This window comes from Mastigoproctus giganteus, chromosome 8 (assembly GCF_048544385.1).
Source record: "Mastigoproctus giganteus isolate SK-2022 chromosome 8, ASM4854438v1, whole genome shotgun sequence".
Classification (NCBI taxonomy): domain Eukaryota; kingdom Metazoa; phylum Arthropoda; class Arachnida; order Uropygi; family Thelyphonidae; genus Mastigoproctus; species Mastigoproctus giganteus.
Window position 1 is genome coordinate 156,277,614 of NC_143582.1, and position 15,166 is coordinate 156,292,779.

At 36.7% G+C, this 15,166-nt stretch overlaps 1 protein-coding gene across 1 annotated transcript in view; it reads right to left on the reverse strand.

Moving 5' to 3' along the window:
• Nucleotides 1–8,721, reverse strand: part of LOC150081941 (uncharacterized) — an 84,071-nt gene extending 75,350 nt beyond the window's left edge. Inside the window, exon 1 of the mRNA XM_090379838.1 lies at nt 8,049–8,721. Coding sequence (XP_090235964.1) covers nt 8,049–8,319 — 271 coding nt within the window. The 5' untranslated portion in view covers nt 8,320–8,721. The remainder of the gene's footprint in view (nt 1–8,048) is intronic.
• Between the last annotated feature and the right edge of the window lie 6,445 nt (nt 8,722–15,166).

The window sequence follows — 15,166 nt, forward strand, 5'->3', positions numbered from 1 at the left end:
ATGAAGAATTCAGAGTGCTGCAGCCACTGCCCAAAAGTGACTAAAAACAAAATTAAATGTATTACCTGCAACTCAAGCTATTGCTTAAAATATGCCAGAATTTCACATAAAACATTCAAAAGGATGATACAAAATGCATGGCAATACACTCCCTGCCAACATTAACAGGAGTTCTAAGAACCCAGGGAGAAGCATAGTAGCAAACACCATGGCCAAAACTTCCACATCCGAGTGCACCACCAATAAACCCAACAAAAGCTTGTTTGTTTGTGTATGGGCTTTACGGTGCAAGGACATAATGCACTTAACTATGGTGATGTTAAATACACAGTTTATGTATATAAATGTTGTTGAAGTTCACACTGCATTGTACAGTTATCTCCAACAAAAGCAAATTGGGCTAACAACTAGTATATCAAATGGTAAATGATGGATATGAGGCTATTTTCCAAAAATAAACTCAGTTTATGCAGAGCAGATAACGATAAAAAATGAGATGAGAGATAACACTAGATTTTCAAAAACAGCTGTCATCCTAGTAGTATAAACTAGAGCTCATACTGAAGGCTTGCTATTGCACCATCAGTTACAAGGCCTAAAATGACAACAAGTGCTTCTAGATGTGATTAAAAGAAAAAAAAAAGAGCTAGCAGATTAGCTACACTCAATCCCATGCTTCAAGCTACAACCATTTGACCAGGCATCAGACCAGCTCACCTATCTCACAATTCAACCTGACATCAAACTCTCAATGTCAAGGAGTGTCTGGCAAGTCAGATGGCATAACAAACCTTGGGATAAACAAATTGCAGGCTCCGGATGCCTCCACACAAACAGAAGATCATGACAATGTGGAATCTCATAAAAGCACATTGTAAACCAGGCTGACCAGCTCGGTCCTCAAAAGAAGCAACCAGCCAGCACTCGTGGACCCTATAAGTCTACACAATAAATAGCTAAGCAAGCTAAGTGAAGACCCTGATCACATGATGACTCAACAGCTCGGCCATCATCCATTATTCTTCCTACCTCCTACTGCATCCCCACCTTACACAAAAAAAAGCAGCACAACTCTGACAACCCAATATTTGCATGTGCTTGCTGAAAACCTGTAGACATCAGCATATACTTCCTAGGCAATGAGGCCCACAGCTCTTCTGCTACTATACCCTTCCCATGCCAACCAGCTATGGGGTAAGCATACCCATTTTGATAATTCTTTAACCTGGGCAAAATTCATAGCTGGATCTCATGACACATGCAAGAATGCATCTCCAGCTATCCGCTCAAAATCCACTCAATAGACCCCACCAATACAGATGTGTCTAGTTGCCATGAGTACCTCTGGGTGCCATGCAATTAGACAGCCTACAAAAGCAAGAACAAGCATCTTTGTCTCAAAACCTGATCCCCACTTAAATCACAGCCATCATTGAAGAACCCAGACTATGTTTCTGTAAAGCAGCTGGCAATCAAGAGTAATAACCACACAGCTTTTAAACTGGAATGCAACCCAAAAGATTTCAATAAAATCTCCTACTCATCTATGGGGCAAATTTGGAATGATAATCCGACCATTTTATGAGACCTCTCACTGAGATAATGCCCCCTTAGCCACAGCAAAGAACCACCAGATGTCAATTAGCTGACTCCTAAAGGACCATCCTGCCTGTTGAAATGCCAGGCCAGGAATATGATAATCCTGTGTGGTCACACATATCCCATACCTCATAGTAAACACCAATCTTTATCATCTTCTGCATACATGCTTCCTCAATGCCAAAAGGACATGACTGTCCCAACCAGGATCACAAATCACTCCTACTATAAGCTACCAAAAAACAACAAAAAAAAAAAAAAAAAAAAATAGGCCAGCAACCTTGGTAAAAATCCCTAAGACTACTATGCTTCAGCTACTCTACCAAAATGCGTACAGCATCAGAAATAAAATTGACACCTTAGAGCAGTCACTTCCAGCTGGACACCATTCACTGCATCACAGAAACGTGGTTAGAATGTGGCCAGGAATATAATGCAATCACTATCCCAGCAGGATATGGGTCCTCCTTTATGTCCAAAGATAACAGGAGAGGATGGGATCTATCATAAACGAACCCTCTTTACACTGATCTCTAGCATTTCAAGTGAATCGCAAGATTTTGGAGCCATCTCTATCAAACTCAAGAACCAATCTACCATACTCCAAGTGATTGTAGTTTATTACCTCCCCCCCTCATAACCATCTCAAGACCTCATCCTTGAAGTAGCTACTTGGATCCTGCACCAGTTTCAACCTGCCACTGTTAACATTGTATGTGGTGACTTTAATCTGCCTCTTCAACTTAATCACCTAAAGCAGCAGCTCCTTTCTCACCTTCTTAATGCAGACCTCTGCCGGTTTTATTCAAAAGACTTAATTTTCAGCAAATTCCCAACTCGTAGGCCCAACCAAGTCAACTTAATCCTTTCTTCCATAGTGTGCACTATTGATTAAATTCCAGAAACTGTGCTCAACTCTGACCATGTTCCACTTTTTATGTTATTTCAACTACCAACTGTTCGCTATCTTCTCAATCAGCCAACCAGAACCATGTCAGCCCAACATTCCTGGACATACCGAGATCATTGAGGCAGCCTCGTCTATCCCTTGATTCATCCTCAAATCATATGATGTCGAGTTAGCTGTCACCCTCCTTAAAAACTGGATTGCCTCTGTGACAAGCTATGCAGCCACAAGAAAGATCACAATCTCTCCTCGCTCTAAAGCATGGTGGTCCCATGACCTGAAGTGCTTTGACTTTAAGGAATACCTGCACAAATTGTGGAAGCAGTCTCACAATGATATGGACGAAACTGCCTACTCGAAAGCTCAAGCCAAGTTTAACTGTCAGAAATCCAAAGTGATTAAATCGTACCTTGACAAGACCATACGCACCAAGAAAGTTCCATATAAGGATGCCACTTCAGGTTCCCCACCACAACTTGATCTCAAAAGCTGGCTTGATTACGTTACCAGGTTTACTGCCACTGTCAACCAAGAAGATCAGCCCCCCCCTGGCTACCAATATCTGACACCAATTTTGACCCGTTGACAACCATACTAATATGGAGACAATAGTTAATTACTGCCATAAACTTACTGCCAGCAACTTCTACTAATGGACCTGATGGGCTCCCGCAATCTGTGCTTAGGAGTCTAAGTTCTTACATCCTAAAAGCTCTATTACATATTTTTAACTCCGTACTCTCAAACTGCTGCTTCCCACACTAATGGAAGGAATACCTAGTCAAACCAAGACCAAAAATTCAAAATCCATCACTTGTGAAACACTATAAAACTCATCTTGCCTGTTGAAGCTGCTAGAAAAAATACTGCTGCTGATCCTCACTAAACAGATCCTGCCTAAAAATCTCCCACAAATTCACTGTGTCAAATTCTCAAAGGCTGTGAGGATAGAGAACTGGTACCCACCTATGTATGTAGACGCCTCCGTAGCCAGGTGGGCAGGAGCAGCAGTGCGTAGCACACGCTTCTTGATTAGACCGGGGTTCGAGCCCGTGAGCCACCAAATACGGAGGATGCGGAAAGGTCAGGGAATGACCACCGCATATACCCGGAGCAATATGGCCTTAGTTGCTAATGCTCCTAAAAACCAAAATAACAACAACAACAACAACCCACCTATGTAGACACTGAGTCTGCATTCAATTGCCATACATACCCCATGTCTCCTAAAGCTACTAGAGAACCACTATTAGATAGGTGGGGACATCTTAGCTTTCCTCATATCTCTGCTGCATAACCACATAGTGAACCTTCTGTAGCTAAATCCCAATACCGCAAAGTAATCTCGGATGGAGTCCTGAAAGGGACCAGTACTATCTGGTCCCCTCTTTACTGCCCTCATTGCTCCACTGGTAATCCAAGAGCTGAATACCCTGGTAAATGCTGATGACCTAAAGGTATTTATGCCAATTAAGGCAAACCAAGACTCTCACCAAATCTCAGAAGAGCTGGCTTTCTGAGATTTTACAAACCTCCACTCTCTCACTAATATCTGAGGTGTATAAGGTTGATGTGCAGACAAACAATTGTCTGAACATCAACCCTGGGGAGACAAAAACCATAGCCTTCTTGTTAAAACAACACCCAATCCATCCAGCCCTCAATAGAACCTCCATCCCACTTATCTGACCTAGGCATCCTTTTCAGCCAACATGTAAATATGCTTCTCACAAAAGCTGCTAGACTGAGATGGACATGCAAGCTGCATCTGCAGCATGTAACAGACAAATCCACCACGGTCAGATACATTGCAACAATAGTTTATCCCCCACTTCTCTATGCTGTAGAGATTTGGCCATCTGCATCTCACTCTACCACCAAACCAATGTTCTCCTCCAAGTATTGGCTCCTCAAGTGGGCTTTCCACAAGCGTAGCCTACCTCCCCAGCTCCAGACCACTGCTATGGTCAACACAATCCACATCCCAAGGCTCAGGGGGCTCACTGATAAAAGAAGACTCGTTGGAACAGTCAAGCTCATGACTAGTCACATCTCCTCTCCCTCCTCCTTGGACTACTGTGCACAGAGGAGCCCAGTGGCGCATCTGCGAGCAACTCCGCAGCTAATCCTTCTTAAAACATGCCTTCACCTGTTGAACCAGTTTCTTCCTCAGCAGATGTTATCAAGCATCCAGGATCTAGATGTAGACTTCAACAATTTTAGTCGGGATCAATAATATAGAAAAAGAATACTCTGTGGTGAGTGGTCAAGGCTACCAGTATCATAACCTGAGTCCCGATCAATGTATACTCTTACTTAATTCAATTCAATGTATATAATTATGCAATTTCAAGGTATATTCTTATGTTATGTATTTTGTAACTAATGGTCTGTATATTCACTTAATGTTTTCTATATATAGTATACTCAAATCATTTCTTCATTTTCTAGTACTTTATTTTTATTTTTTTGGTTTACTGAGGCAACCTTGTCTTTATATTACATTGTTAACCTCTGGCCTCTGTGCCGTGATGGGCAGTTGCAACACACTATTATGTAAATCATCATCTATGTGTTGCAATAAAGATTCTTCTTTCTTCTTCTAAATGATTTTTTTTAATAATTAAACATAAAAAGGCACCTGGTGTAGATGGGTATATCCAATTATACTAGGGGAAGCATTAAGGGCAAGTTGCTGATATGGATAAAGGGATGGTTGAGAGGGAGGACAGAGTGGTTATCAATGGACACTGTTCTTTGTGGACTAATGTTTTTAGTGGAGTTCAGTGCTGGGCCGGTTGTTTTCTGTATTTATTAATAATATTTGAGAAGGTTTATCAGGCTTAATGTCTATTTGCAGATGACACAACAGTGGGCAGGGTGGTTAATGACACTAATGAATGTACGCTGCTGCAACAAGATCTAGAAATATTAAGCAGATGGGCAGAGAAATGGCAATTGAAGTTTAACACTGACAAATGCAAAGTACTGCATATGAGTAATAATAATCCCAGAGTAATGTACCAACTGTGTAGTACTATACTCAGTGTAGTGGAAAATGAAAAGGCCCTGGCAATAATTATGCTGTCAGCTATGAATTTCTATGAGCAGTGCAGGCAGGCTGCCAGGACAGCTCAGGGTTTTTTTTTTTAATATACAGGAATTTTGCAAGTAGGGATAAGAAGGTGATTATCCCATTGCATAAGGAAATGGTCAGGCCACATCTTGAGTACTGCATACAGATCTGAAGGCTTCATTTTAGGAAGGATATATAGCTGATGGAACAGGTACAGAGAAGGGCAACAACATTGGTGAGAAAACAAAGGGGTGCTCTTACCTAGAAAGGTTTGAATTCTGTAAACTGCAGTGTCTCAAGAGACTAGACACCTGCCAGGTGATCAGATCGAGGTGTTTAAGGCTTTGAATGGCTTGAGCAAACTCAATGCTGATGGAATTCTTCCTCAGACTATGCATGAGAGGGCATAAATCAAACTCAGGAAGGATGGTAAGCATTACCAGAGGCATATGATGCAAGAAAGCATGCTTATACAGCAGAATAGATGGGCAGAAGTTTGCCTTCAACCAATGGGTGAAGGCAAACAAGCTTCCATCTATTTTTGTGGAAGTGAATAGTTTGAAGAAATTCAAGGAACTACATAAATAAATTTTCTGTTTATACTCCGGGACGACCAAACGGTCAGAGGAGTTCACAAGATAGAGAGAATACAAGAAACAGCACCGCATTCAGCAGTCACGGGCTTGAACCCCGGTCACTCAAGGCACGTGTACTTTTACCCTCGCACCTGACCACTAGGCTACGGCGGCACTATTTGGCTGATGCTGTATAAGCTTGTATCATTTGCTACTACTAATACTACCAAAGGTTCAAGGTGTGGTGCACTGGTTCCTCTGTACGTGGGAACTGATTTCTTTGCAGAACGATTTGAAAAGTTGGTTTGGCAGTGGGACAGATGTCCAAATTTGGAAGGGAATTATGTACAGAGGTAGAAGAAAGACGTTGTTGCTAAGCTTCTATGCAGCTTGCATTTCTGTAAATGAATTAGTGTAGATTCACAAATCCTGACAAGACATTTATTGAGCCTCCCCCACCACATTTAGGACTAAAAAGACAGGGTTATGATATAATCAGATATAAAAGTTACCAAATGTATAAACAGGTGGCTAGAAAGGCCTACACAAGTAAGGAGATCATTGTGCCGCTGTATAAGATGATGGTAAGACTGTATTTTGTATTCATATCTGGAAGCTGTATTTCAAAAAAGACACAGAGCTTCTACAGAGGGCTGAAAGAGGGGACAGCCAGACTGACCAGCAATGATAAGAAACATTTGGCAGCACACACACTGCAAAGTTTGGCAACCAAACTTATTAGGGGAAAACCTGGTTGAGGTGTATAAGGCCTGAAAATGATGAATAAAGGGGAAGAGGGGATTGAGTTATATTCTAATAAGAAAAATGAGAACTAGGGAGTAAAAATATAAAATCTTAGGGATTAACAGAGGCTGCACCCCATGAGTTTGCATTATGGCAGCACTTTTGTTGATCACTGGAATAAATCACAAGATGGTTTGGTAAATTTCAAATTGGAACCAAATGGTCACAGATCCTGAAAATGATGAATAAAGGGGAAGAGGGGATTGAGTTATATTCTAATAAGAAAAATGAGAACTAGGGAGCACAAATATAAAATCTTAGGGATTAACAGAGGCTGCACCCCATGATGTTTGCATTATGGCAGCACTTTTGTTGATCACTGGAATAAATCACAAGATGGTTTGGTAAATTTCAAATTCGAACCAAATGGTCACAGATCCAGACGTCTGCTTCCCTGCATCTTTTAGCTATTCTAATAATAATTATCCTCATGAACAATAAGGAATCATGAGGCAAAGAAGAATTAAGGAATACTTTCTCCACATTGGAAATGGCAAAATTTTTTATTTCTTGAATGAATGTCTAACACCAAAATACATACCTAAAGCAAAGAATACTCACAGAAAATGAATCAAACCTCAGGTAAGCAGCATGTACCCAATATCTTTTTCAAGATTTCTTCATTGAGCATTCCTGGCACATAAACTGCTATAGTAATAGCGTGCCAGTTTGTATAGTTAACTGCATTATATTTGTAAAAGTGTGCTTTTCATGAGCTGATTTTTCACAAGATCGCAAATCAGAAAATATGGCAACACTGTTACTCTCCAAAACACTAAACCAAAACCAGTTCACATCTTGGCACATGCTGTATTATACACTAAATATGAGCATAACCTCTCACCTAATGGTTATGCTTGGGCCAATATTGATAAATTCATTATGTTCTTGTTTATAATATTTGAAAAACAACAGAAACTTGAAAAAATAATAATAATAATAAATAAAGAAGAAAAGTAATCAAGCTAAAACTGTAAAAGGTGTTTTTTATAAATCTTCAAAGAAAACTAGAATTTTTATATATCTCCTTAGTTTTCACTCTCACAACACTAGCTATTATAACATTTTTTATTAGACAAGCACTCACCTTCTGTCAGAAATTTACCTAGGAAGTTTAAATCTAATTTTTTCTTTCTCTGAGTAGTTATAAAACTTAAACATTCTGTTATTAAACTATCAGTCTTTCTCCTCTCAAAGTTATCTTCCCAAAGGTTGTTCACTGCTAGTTGTTTGGGGTTATCTTGAACATGTGCTTTAGTCCTTTCACACACTTTCGAAACTTCAAGATAAATCCTTTTCCTGTTTTCCTTAATTAAGAATTTGGAGAAATCTTCACTGCACAGGATAAAAATTATCATTGCTTTTGTGCACCTATCGATGGATTAAAGCCATCATTTTCTTTGCTTGGAATTTGTTTTTCTATTTTACCATCATTACCAATTTTGTCTCTTCAATGGTTCCATCCATATATTCAACTATTAAAATTAGCTTTAATATTAGCAGTCAATCATTTTTATTATCTGCTTCCTTCAGTGCATCTGCTGGTAGTTTTCCAGTTCACACAACACAGTAAACCTTTCTGCTTTCCTCGTAAGACTGGCTGGTTTCATTACAACTTCTAAGAGAATATTCTTGTTGATAGTGCTCTTTACTTCATGAGAGCAAGCAACTACCATGTACAACTTATCTGTTTGTAACATCCAATCTTGTTCAGCAAAAGATGTTTTACCAGATGAATATTTGTTTTTTAGATAAAACAACCTTTTTTACAAAAAAACTTTTGTTCTAAAAGTTCCACCTATTACAGCTCTTTTTTTAGAAGCCAATTTTCTTCTGTGCTAAAAGATCATTAAAAACATGTTTTTTTTTTGTTTTTTATTAATTATCTTGACTGTCAAATTTTTCTTTCATTAGCAAGATATTAAATCTTTTACAGAACCATGTTAATTATAGCTTTTAACTTTTAACTTTTGTGTGCACATGTTCCACCAGTGTCTTGACTATACTTTTAACAGTTTCTCTAAATTCAGATGAAATTCCCTTTCTTGTAGCCTCACAATAAGATCAGCAGCACTGGACAATCTTTTAAGTCAGAATCTAGAATGTTATTACCAGTAGCCTTCTTTTTGTCGTGAGAACTGGTCTATTATATATTTTATCACAAATTTCAGAACTTGCAGTAATTTTATTTTCACTTTCAGAACTTGCAGTAATTTTATCTTCACTTTCAGAAATTATATCAATGGTATTTTTCAACCTCTTGTTTTCAGTTTGAAAATTGTTGTTTTCTTTATCAATCTGACAATAATTTGTCATTTGAAATGATTTCATTTTCTTTAATATCATTTGGATCAAACTTAGGATCCTTATTTATATGAGGTGTGTTTGAAAAGTTTGTGGCCTGAGTACAAAAGAGTAGTAGTATAGTGTTAAAAATATTTTTGTGCTTAATGTATAACATTTCAAAGAGTAACCCATCAAATTTCACACATTTTCAATTAACATCTTTTTTTAATTACAGCCAACAAAGCTGTGTGAATGAGGAAAGAAGGACAAAATTTGTCACCATGCAGTCTGTTGAGGCTTTTTTTTTTTTTTTTTTTTTTCCCCCACAAGTAGCAGTAGCAGAAGTTAAAGCAACAATTTCTTCTACTCCAGAATATTCAATTCTGCTGCAGTTATCACTGTCTTTCTAAGGATCTACTTTAATGAAATCTTTTAAATGACTGGCATCAATCACAGCTTTTAAGTCTTGAAATTTCTTTCAAACTTAACTCTGTGCCTTTAGAAACTGAGTTTCTAAATCAAAATACAGTCTAAGTTGCTGATGCAACTTAGGCTGCATCTCCAGCTCTTTTTATTTGATATCACATCAGATAAACAACTAGGCTGCTTTCAGAACTAGAATTTGTAACTATCACATTTCCTTTAAGAAATAAAGAGCTACTGCCTTTTCCTACTTCAGAAAATGTTTTATCAACTATCAGTTTCTTTATGCAAAGATGTTTGTATCAGACTGGTTTTTTTGTTTTTGTTGTTTTGTCTCACTCAGAATCTCTACTTATGTTTTTCTTGTATTTAATGCTACATTTATATAACATTTCCTCACCAGGTCTGTTTTCAGATATTACAGAACTTTCTCATAGGTCGTATGATCTCCAACAACAAGACTCTTTGGATATAAAATCTCTTATATTCCAATACAGAAAGATGTTGGTTTCTTTTGCTGACATTAATCGATTCCTTCTTTTCTATCATTAATTTAACTCCTTCCTTTCTTTTAGGAAATCTATTATTAAACAATCTTCTGCTCCTTTATGAATAACTGAAGATGCTAGCTCTATATTTTTACAGCCTTGAAAATTTTATCCTCTGCATCATCATTATTAGAAATTATTCCTTCAAGTTTTTGATTAATATCTATCTCTGTATCACAAGCATTTCTCTTTTTGAGACATATCTGTCTCAAAATTTTTTTTCTTCACTAGTTGCATCTTTTTCTGTTGTGGAACTTTTCTACAGTCCACTTTTGTTTCTATAATTTTTTATATGTTTAGGAATTTCAACTGTTATATCTTTAACCTTTTCAAGCTTAGAACCTCCAGCTATTATATTTTCTTTTCTAAGACTTACAAGCTCCAGACAAATATTCTCTTCATCCACAATTCTGAAATATTTACTAGTTTCTTTCTGGCCCAGAAAATATTGTATATTGTTGATCCTTCATAACACATTACATCTTCTCTGCCATCTTAAAATTAAGTTATCAACCACATCTTTATTCTTCAACTAAAATGCTTTGGTTATAAAGAACTTTTCTGCTTCTATCATGAGCCAAAAAAAAAGTGTCATATCTCTTCTTTTTGTAATTTTTCTAAAGGAATGCCTGCATTAATTATGCATTATTCATTTTCCTCCTCTCTTTCAAACTTTCATTTCTTTTTTTTTGTAAAAAATTTTTTTTCCTATAGCCATTTTCTTCATTAAGCTTAGATTCTTCTTTAGAATTGCTTATTGCTGTTATACATTGTTTTTTTCTGCCATGTGGTCATTAGAAACCATGTCTTCAATTTCTACTTTAGAACTTTTCTCACAGGTATTTTTTTTTATAATACTTAAATCTAATGCAGATTCAAATGGCTGCTGTTCAGAATATGCTGTTGATGCTTCTGTAGCTCTGGTGCCTCTTTTAAAGCTTATGTCAATTGCATAAGCATCCACTTTATTCAACAGATTTTCTTGCATATCTTTTCCAAAACATTCCATTTGCAAATTTTCCTCCTTTAATATTTGGGGATTTAAACTATCTCCTGCAATTATTCTATGATCTTCTTTAACATATTGTGCATTTAAACTGATAATATTATTCCCTGTAAATGTCATTGACATCAGTCTCTCTTCTTTTCTCACAATTTCTGAATCCATTACTTCAACATCTGATTCAGAGCTCTTAACGCTAACTGCAACTAAAGTGTTTTCTACGATATTCCTAATTAAATTTTCTTCACTTTTTTGAGGATCAACTGTTATATCAGCTTCTTTATTTGAATCACATGATTCCACTAATCCATATTCCACATTTTTCAATGGAGAAACCATTGAATGAATGGATGCGTCTTCCTCTTCAGAAATGCTAATGCTTGTAAGCATTTTATCTTGAAAAATAGAACGTTTTCCTGTTGTATCTTCTGCCTCCAAACTTGTATCTACGAAATGAGTTGTAGGCAAGACGACTTTCCTTTCTCTTGATGAACATATAGTAGAAAATGCATCTGAATTATTAGAACTTGTGGGTGGCATTCTTTTTTTAGAATCTCTCTGAAACATATGGTCACCCTTCCTTTTCACAAGGTCATCTATTTTATCATTTCCTTCTCCTTCACAACAAATATGCAATTTTAGATGTTCATGTCCAGTTCCCACTCTTGTATAACTCACAGGTAATTCATCTCTTTCTCCATCTTTCTTTATTTTTGTGCCTAACGTATGGTCCACATATTCAGTAAACATTATATCACCTTTCTCTTCTATTTTTGATTCTTCATAGATTGAGTTTTCTTTTTTTGTTATGGTTGTTCTACATGCTGTAACATTTCCTTCCCAGCATGGTAATGTTATTGTAGTTGGAGAGGTGGTTTCTTTAGGATTCCAAGAGCCTTTACCTAACAGAAAACATTCTTTTTCTGATGTTTGAAGTTTGTTAAGTAAATCTGCCATTATGGAATGTACAGATTTCATAATTTCTTTCTCCCCAACTTTTGGAGGTATAACTATTACCCCTTTTTCACAAGTTTTTCTTATGTTCCCTGCCTTAATTTCTGAATCTGTTTCAGTTACATTTGTTTCATTTATCACAATACTATCTGTTGTCCGTTCTGCTAAATGACAAAATTCTCCATTTGAGACATATTTCTCTTTTTTTATATTACAACTCTGTTCATCTTCTGTATTGCATATGAATGGTGAATCATTTTCCAAACAATTCTGTGCTGCAATTTCCAAGCTGTTATGTGTTTGTTCTTGTTTCTTCTCATTCTTAAAGTTTATTACCTCACTTTCCATTAAATTATCAGGATTTATGAATCTAACCATACGCTTTTCTGCCTCTTTATTTGGTGGCTTATGATTTCTAGCTGTGTTATCATTATTCTGAAAGAATTGGGAATCTATCTTTATCGCACGTTTAAGCTCTTCTGATGCAACAGTGTCTTCACTTTCTTTTACAAATTGATTTACAGTCAAATCTAGAGCTTTTAACTCACCTTTTTCCACATAATCATTATTTTCAAAGTTTATACCAACTTCAGCTAAAGAATTTTCATTTGCAGCATTTTCTATGACATTTGTTCCATCATTACTGTGAGTCCTAAAATTCACTAAAACTTTACGTTTTGTGATGACTTCTGAGCTTATTTCAGAATTATCATAATCTTCTAAGAAGAGGTTAGGCTTTGTATCACTATCCACTAAACCATCTATTAATGAAGCTTGCCCTTCTGTTATTGATTTCAAAAATTGTATACTACTCTGATCTGCTTTCCTAATGCTAACAAATGTTATACCACTTTCTGGTGTAGAATTGTCCATTGCTGCAGATTTCTGTATACTTCTCTCTGTGTGTTTTGCCTTTCCACTTACAGGATAGTCTTTGTCAGCAACAGAGCACAGCACTGCTTCAGACAGCTCTCTCCCTCTCTTGATAAATTGGTCACTTTTGGTTTCACAACTATCTATATGCACAGATTCTTGAACAGCTTTTGCATCATTGCAACTTATAGCTTTGCATTCACTTTCCTTCACGACTACTGTTTCTTCTTTTCCTACATCTTTGGAAGGTAAAAGTATTAATTGATCTACCATAGAATTGTCATATGTCTTTTCCCCTTTCATACTGGAATAAACATCTGAAAAAGTTCTATCTAAATCACATGCTGATTCTTCTATATTCGCTTTACAACCTATATTGAATACAAAATCATATTCTCTTTTGTTCTCATCTAATATACGGCAAAATTTTGGTTTTAAAAACGGCTCCTCATTTTTAACATAAGTTGTTACCTCAACATCGTTCTCTTCTTTTCTGTGGCTGGGCAACACTGAATCACATGATTCTAAATAATCTGTTCTACATTCTCCCTCTTTCAAATCCTTAATGTCTTGTTTTATCCCTTTATACTCTGCATGAGAAATCAAACTTGCACTTATTGAAAGCTGATTTTCCCCAATAGACCATTGTGCTGCATCATCTTGCTCCTTCTCTGTATTGAATAACTGCTCATCTCTTTCTATTTCACACATTTCAACTATTACTTCTCTAGATTTCTGAGAAGTCACTGATTCTGAAGAAGTGATAGCATGGCATGCAATGTCCAGTGTAACTGCTACTTCTTGTAACACAGAACTAAGACATAATTCTTCTTTCTCCCTTTCTTCATTTGAGTGCACAGTTATTATTTCACCTTCAGAACCACTTTCATGCATGTTTTCTTCTTCTTTTACAATGGGATGTACAACTAAATCAGCTACCTTTGAAACACCAGTTGGATCTTCTGCTTCTAATTCAGTTATTTCAGTTACAAATTCAGTCTTTCTTGATGAGGAATGAACTTTTTCATATTCTGCAAAATGGCCAGTTTCTTCTTTTACAATATGGTGTTTTATTTGTACAGTGGCTACATCCTTTTCTTTGTTGTTGCTAGTCATTTCTATGCTACATTCGTCACCATTTCCTGTTCCACATCTTTCCTTCTCCTGCTCATTATCAGAATTTATTGCTTTATACTCTGCATGATAAGCCAAACCTTCTCTTAATGGAAGACTATTTTCTTCAGCAGAGCACTGCACTGAATCATCATGTCTCTTCTCTGCCATGCATAACTGCTCATCTCTTTCCATTTCACACATTTCAACCATTACTTTTCTAGATTCTGAGGAACCAACAGTTTGGCATATACTGTCCAGTGTAACTGCTACTTCTTGTAACACAGAACTTAGACATAATTCTTCTTTCTCCCTTTCTTCATTTGAATGAATGGTTATTATTTCACCTTCAGAACCACTTTCATGCATGTTTTCGTCTTCTTTTACACTGGGATGTACAATCAAATCAGCAACATTTAAAACACCAGTTAGATCTTCTGCTTCTAATTCAGGTATTTCTGTTACAAATTTAGTCTTTTTTGATGAGGAATACACTTTTCCACATTCTGCAAAATGGCCAGTTTCTTCTTTTACAATATGGTCTTTCATTTTCACAGTGGCTACTTCGTTTTCTTTGTTCTTGTTGCCAGCCACTTCAATGTCACATTCATCATCGTTTTCTGTTCCATCTCTTTCCTCCTCCTGATCATTATCAGGATTTATTGCTTTATACTCTACGTGATTAACCAAATATTCTCTTAATGAAAGCTGATTTTCTCCAACAGTGCACTGTATTGAATCATCATCTTCTTTCCCTGCCTTGAATAACTGCTCATCTCTTTTCATTTCACACATTTCAAACATTACTTTTCTAGATTCCGAGGAACCAACAGTTTTGCATATACTGTCCAGTGTAACTGCTACTTCTTGTAACACCGAATTTAGACACAATTCTTCTTCTTTCTCCCTTTCTTCATTTGAATGCATGGTTATTATTTCATCTTCAGAAGCACTTTCATGCATGTTTTCTTCTTCTTTTATACTGGGATGTACAACCAAATCAGC